Source organism: Phalaenopsis equestris, unplaced genomic scaffold (assembly GCF_001263595.1).
Source record: "Phalaenopsis equestris unplaced genomic scaffold, ASM126359v1 Scaffold000174, whole genome shotgun sequence".
Classification (NCBI taxonomy): domain Eukaryota; kingdom Viridiplantae; phylum Streptophyta; class Magnoliopsida; order Asparagales; family Orchidaceae; genus Phalaenopsis; species Phalaenopsis equestris.
Genome location: NW_018164616.1, coordinates 1377241 through 1383810, shown reverse-complemented (window position 1 = coordinate 1383810; position 6570 = coordinate 1377241). Strand labels below are relative to the sequence as shown.

Sequence of the window (6570 nt, the reverse complement as noted above, 5' to 3'; positions counted from 1 at the left end):
ATAGTTTATTGAGAATGGGCATTTTAGTCTTTTAATAAATAACTTTCCTAACCACCTAATCGAATGGTCCAAGCTGACCTCCCTTGATCATAGATGGTTTTTAAGTATTTGTGTGTCTTAATGACCTTGAAATTGAGTGATCTTAGACTCAATGAATTCCTCTCGTTGAGACGCTTGATTTGATTATAAAGAACATAAAATTCAATTCTATATAGATTCATATTTTTGCATGGGCTATAGATAATGGAGAAAATATATGCATATAATAGCTATCATAGGAATAAAATTTATAGAATAGCAAAAGTAGCCTACCAACAAAAAAGTTCGGTTGGTGATATTGACACTGACTAAAGAGAGTTTACAATTGTTTACATTTATAAAAAGATTTCTAGGTTAAATAAGCACTTTGTCTCTTTTTTTATGACTTTTTATCTAAAATAGTATGCTTCATCTTAGTTAGTCGGTTATGGAGGCAACTACCAAGGTCCTCACCTATCATCAAGTTTTGTATCTCAAGTGGCAGATAAGATTAGAGAGAATAATCTTAAATGATTTGGTCACATTAAACGTCAACTATCTGATGATCCAGTTAAGAGAGTAGATGTTTTAGATTTGACTTTAGCTGAGAAAAGTAGAGATAAACCTAAAAAGACTAGGACATGTATGAGAAAATGATTTTAATTTATTAGAATTAAATGAAAATATGACACTCAATATGACTCAAAGAAGAAAAATGATTCATTTAACCGACTCCAATTAATGGGATAAAAGCTTATTGTTACTGTTGTTGTTGTTGTTGTTGTTATTGTTGTAACTAGATCGTTGTTGTTATTGTTGTTGTTGTTGTTGTAACTAGATTGGGTTTTCATCTTAAACTCATCTTTTTTTTAGATGAGACTCCATATTTTTTTAACAAGAAAATTCTGATTATATTTTCCTTCTAAAGAATAAAAATAAACGATAAACTTTGAACTAGCTTTATGTAAACAACCCATCGGAAATAACGCCCAAACAGTAGCAATGGTGACTAATAAGCAAAAACAACTACTAAAATCGACTATTTATAGCAAAACCTTTAATTATACATCAAACTACTAGTCCAGAAAAGAAATTCACACCTCAGTTGCATAATATTCCAAATGCGTGTTCTTATCCGTAAATAACAGCACATTAATCCAACAACCTGCACTTTTGAAAAAAAAAAATATTAATAATAACATCAGAATTCAAGCCTGCAATCTAAATGAACTCACCTGCTTGAAATGATTCATTAATTTGATAAAGTTTTACCAGACAAGTCTGCGCTAGCTATTCTATCTCCATGGATTCAGTCCATCCAAGACCTGGTCTCCTTTTCTCCCCCTGAGGCTCTTCAAAATCCCGAGCATCAAGAAGAGAAGCTTCAAAATCAGTCGAGTCTGCTGCAACTGGAAGGAAGCTTCCAATATCATCTCGGGCTCCGAATCCTCCTGCACGAGCAACATCATCAGCACTTATGGTGGCTTCCATGTTCACATCCCCGCAGGCATCCTTAGCTTTACAGTTTGAACATGCTTCATTGACCTCAGTTTTAGAGGAGCTATCATATTTGCGGAGATTATCAGGCATGGGATTTTCTACAGCAGTTTCAGGGTTTTTCTTCTGTTCCTTATTTGTTGTTGCCTTTTGATTCATATTCTCCATAGAAGTTCTTAGTCTGTTATTGGAAAAGCAGACGACAAGATTCTCAAATGCATAAGAATATATAAGGAAATTTACATACGAAGCACACAATTCTTATGTCTTTACATCTCACAACTAAACTTTCAAATTTACATACATAACAATTTGGTGCTTTAAATTTATGCATGAAAATACGTATTTCTCATTGAAAAAGTAGTAATTGCACTAATTCTGATGCAATATTAAAGATTTCAGTGCTGTCTGTGAACAAAAAAGTTTAGGTGTGAGATATGTAAATACATTAGAATTGAATTGTGTGCCATGTATGTAAATGCTCCAAAAATATATCGAAAAAGTGATCAGGCAGCGTAAATGTTCAAAATAAAATTTCGTCGATTTTCAGTGCAGCAGTGTGGTTTGAAAATGTAAATTTAACAGAAAAAAGCCTGCTCCAAGGTGCCAATCAGTATGATGAACAATTTGATGTAATGCGAATAATATATACACAGTTTAGTTAACTCACAAAGAAGATGCACAAAAGAAAACCTACTAAGAAGCAATTCAGTAGAGCAGGAGAAAGATAGATGGAAAGCCTCTTAATTGAAAAAACGGAAAATGTCGTCTCTACGATAGAGCAGGGGGAAGGGGGAAGAAATGTGGTCTAAGGGGGTAGAGATATAAAAGGGAAGTTTTCTAGTGTATCTAGAATTCAAGTTAAAGTTTAACAAAATATTGGTGTACATATAATTTATGTTTTTATATGATTCATTGCAAATCTATTTTCATTCATTGCAAATATTTATTCCAAATCAATTTGCTTTTTTCCTCATAATTTTAGCATTTTAAAATTAAAATAATAATAAATTCATGAAAAACATCAGGCATACTTGGTTTTCATATCTACACATTTTCTGTAATGTTAATTGGATATCATCAATATAATTCCACATTTGGATGCTACTTTGTACAGTTTGATCTCAAATCAAAAGAGATTATTGGTCACATTGAAGTTAAATATGATGTAAAGCTACAGGAAAGTTTGAGATGCAAGGGAGAAGACAATCAAGTTAAGATTCAATAGATAGAGGGAGTTACTTAATTCTTCATATAAGTTAGCATAAGCTATATGTTGGTACATGAGATTTAATTTATTCAATTTAGTTATGGGCGCAAATAACTTGGATGTGATTTCTAGGTAGAATAAATGGTGCAGCGGAAAATTGGTTCCTATGGCTAACCAAAACTAAGAACATATTATCTTGGACAAATTTCTCATTGCAGTTGAAACACTTCCTAGCCCGTCAAAATACAAAGACTTATGGGGTGAATTGGCCAAATTCTTACAGGCAACAATCGTTGAATTACAACTACAATTCAAGATACTTTCCAATCAAATTATCAGCATTGACAAATTATTCCTGCCAAGTCCAAATCTAGCTTGAAAATGAACACCTGGAAAACACAAAAGTCCTGTGAAAGCTAAACAAACTCCCTCCATTTCTCTACAACAAACCGAGATAAGCAACAAAATTGCTGAAATTTACTTGTACACATGCAAGACAGACACTTCTTTGTTTTACCGTTATTAGGTGCAAACATAGCTCTGATATCCAATGACTACAACCACTCGTTAATATTATTACAGATTACACCTCCCTGCCATGTCTTTTAATGTATAAAGACAAAAAAAACCTTCTAGCCAACTTGTGAAAATTTCTTCCCAAAGATCTATAGCTTCCTATTTCAAGCTCGCCCCCATAACAACCAAATAAACTTTACTTCTTGAATCTACGCCTCTCTATTATGGCATATTACACGCAATCCTTCAGGTACGTGCCTATTTTTTTCATGAACTGATCTCACTGCCAAAAATCTGTTCTATGGACCACCAAATTCAATTGCAGCCCAATAAAGCACCTATAAATATCCACTAATACCACTACCCTTGTTAAAAAAAGACAGCCATCCAAAAATTGGTCCAAGAAATGTCGTTGTTTCCTCACATAACTTGTAAAGCATAGTAGAAGTAAGACCAACTAGTACGAGTTTAGAATAGTACTTAAGATATTATGTTATGGTAACCCAACAACTTCGAAAAAATATTCATATAATATGTCATTGCAGTCTTTCGTCGACATGTCGCCCATCCAAGCTTTTTATGTTCTTCAACCATCACCTACTAAACTGTATATTGGCAGGGCAAGGGCAACCGCTAAAGATGAAGCCCATACACGGTTCCAAAAATATGTTGATGTCTTTCAACTCCTCTGTTTCATCTTACAACAAGTATGAAATAGAATAAATCAACAAGCTGACAAAGACAGTCGTGATATTCAGTTCACTGAAAACGATCTTGTTCTAGTCGAACTTCAACTTTACCATCAGCTAATTTAGGAGAATGCTTCAAGGTATTAGAAAGGATCAACTTTGTTGCCAGTCAATTGGATTTACCTGCTCACAATCAAGTCCATCGAGCCTTTCACATATCCCTCTTAAAGTACAAACATGACCCTAGCTTATAACCTCAGCCTCAACCTATATGGTGAGATACATGGCTAAGCTCCTCAATCCTGAAGCCCAAGCATATTTTGCAGTCACGTTAGCTACTCAAAGGCAATACCACCACCACCACACTAATCAAGCAAGTGGACTAGTTACCATACTTTACTTATGAGGTACAACATAAGATTATGTGAGGCAATTAACCCTCTCTAGAAGCTTCACTCCCTTTCTTACCTGAAGGTATGTATGGACTATTTTCCTATGGCGAGTTAATGGATTGCTATCAGAGTTTTCTCTCTTGCTCTCCTCTTTGCATCTTCTTCTAAGTTTCCCTATTTTTCTCCACTGTCTTCATGGTATTAGAGCCTTGAACTCAAGCCTATTCAAGCTTCTCCTCCATCACTGAATAGTTATGCCAACCAACCCCTCGATCTCCAATTAGGGACCGGACTGCATCTACAAATGAAGTACCATTCAGCACCATCAAAGGAGATGTCTATCTCACAAATCTCAGAAAACTTCAATCAATCAATAATGGAGCTGAATATCCCAATTTCTATCCCACCCTTTGTCAAATTTCTAATGAGTAATCTCAAACACCTTACCCAAAACTCTCTCTCGAATGAAAATTAACAAATATGGAAGGCTTAATTTCTGAAGGTGTTCACTGCAAATGGGTAGCTAGGGCTTTTGGATGGAAGCTTCCCTTGCCCACCGCAATTTATCGAAACCTCGGCTGACCTACAGTTTTGCAATCCACAATATACCTCTTGGAATTTAGTAGATCAGAACCTTACAACAACACTTTACTCTATCATCTCTACACTGATCCTTCCCTATGTGTTGTATCGTTCAACTACCGTTGAGATTTGGTATGTCATTGCTAAACGATTGCAACCAACAAGTCGTTCAAGACTCATCTAATTGAAGAATGCTCTTCACACTCTCTCAATGAACAGTCAAACAATGACACAATACCTATCAAGTGTCAAATCCCTAGTAGATAACATCATCGCTGCAGGAAAAAATTGGATACAGAAGTTATAATTCTCTATACACACAATGCCTCCATACATGTCCTGGACGTGTTGGCGCAGTCCATTTTGTCGTCGGAGGTCTTCCGAAGAAGTTCGCATTTTCACCCGTCATTTAGGCTCAATTTAAGTCCGATTTTGTGCAATTTAGTGAATTTTGTGCATTTTGTGTGCGTATGCGATGACAAAGTCATGAAGTGATTTTCCTAGGGCTCGAAATCCTATTGGGAACTTCTCTCTGAGTCTCCACACAATAGCCCTTAACCGTTCGTCCATCAGACGATGATTTTGAGACTATAAATGCTAGACATCACAGGAAAATAGGAAATGGTTGGAAGTTCTAAAAAGGGTGGGTCCCAATTCTAGTTTTCTAAGATGGTCAATAGTAACTCCTAGAGCTAGACCTTAGAATCTTAAGAAAAAGAGTAATGACCTCAAAATGAGGTCAACAATATCCAACAGTCATCCTAGCTTAGATAGGAATAAATACATCTATATGTAATAGTTGTAGTTGCAACAAAAGTCATAGCCAACCATTTTTATTTCCTTCTTTGCATACACATCTTTTATATTTACTACAATTCGATGTATGGGGTCCAACCCAAAAGTAACTTCTCAAAGCTATAAATATTAATTAATTCTTATTGATGATCTCATGCTTTTGTTGGGTGTTTCCTATGCGAAGCAAAGCTGAAACAGCTGATAAAGGTATTAATTTCATTAAAATGTTTCACACTCAATTTAATATGCTTATTTGTATAATTCGATCTGGTGGGCACAGGGGGGTATACAAATCATAAACTTCACAACTTTCTCACGCATCACGACATTCTCCACCAATTCTCATGTCCCCACACTCCTGAACAAAATAGGGTAGCATAACGAAAACATAGGCACCTCATTGAAACCATGCAAACTCTCCTTCAAGATGCCTCACTCCCTCTCAAACTCTGGGTTGACACAATTCGTGCGGCATCCTATCTTATAAATAGAACAACCTCTAAAAACACCCACTTTAAGAGTGTGTTTGTTTCAGTTTCAGCCCGCTTTTGGAACCAATTTCTCGAACAGGCTGCTTGATTCGCGCTTCGCAAGCACCACATTACAAACCTGCGGCCCGAGGTTCTTCTCCCTTGCGAAAGTGATCGACAGGCAGTTTCCTGCAGTGAAGTCCCGTGTCCCGCGTTGAATTCCCTGTTTTACCCTCATGGGCGTGAGCGTTGGCGTGAAAATCATGTTATACTTACTATAAAACAACAAGATTTTTTCTTGGCATCAAAATCATGTTTTACATATGTAGTTTTTATATAAAGTAGCTTTTGAATTACACTAATATATAAAATAGCTTTTGAATATATATATATATATATAT

At 35.6% G+C, this 6570-nt stretch overlaps 1 protein-coding gene across 1 annotated transcript; it reads right to left on the bottom strand.

The window, feature by feature from the left end:
• Positions 1-996: 996 nt before the first annotated feature.
• LOC110022171 lies at positions 997-6388 on the bottom strand. The gene is made up of 3 exons (XM_020720987.1): positions 6309-6388; positions 1254-1696; positions 997-1183 (listed from the first exon to the last, which is right to left on the bottom strand). The coding sequence occupies exon 2, from the start codon at positions 1681-1683 to the stop codon at positions 1309-1311; it is 375 nt and encodes a 124-aa protein (XP_020576646.1). The 5' UTR covers positions 1684-1696; positions 6309-6388; the 3' UTR covers positions 997-1183; positions 1254-1308.
• Positions 6389-6570: the final 182 nt, after the last annotated feature.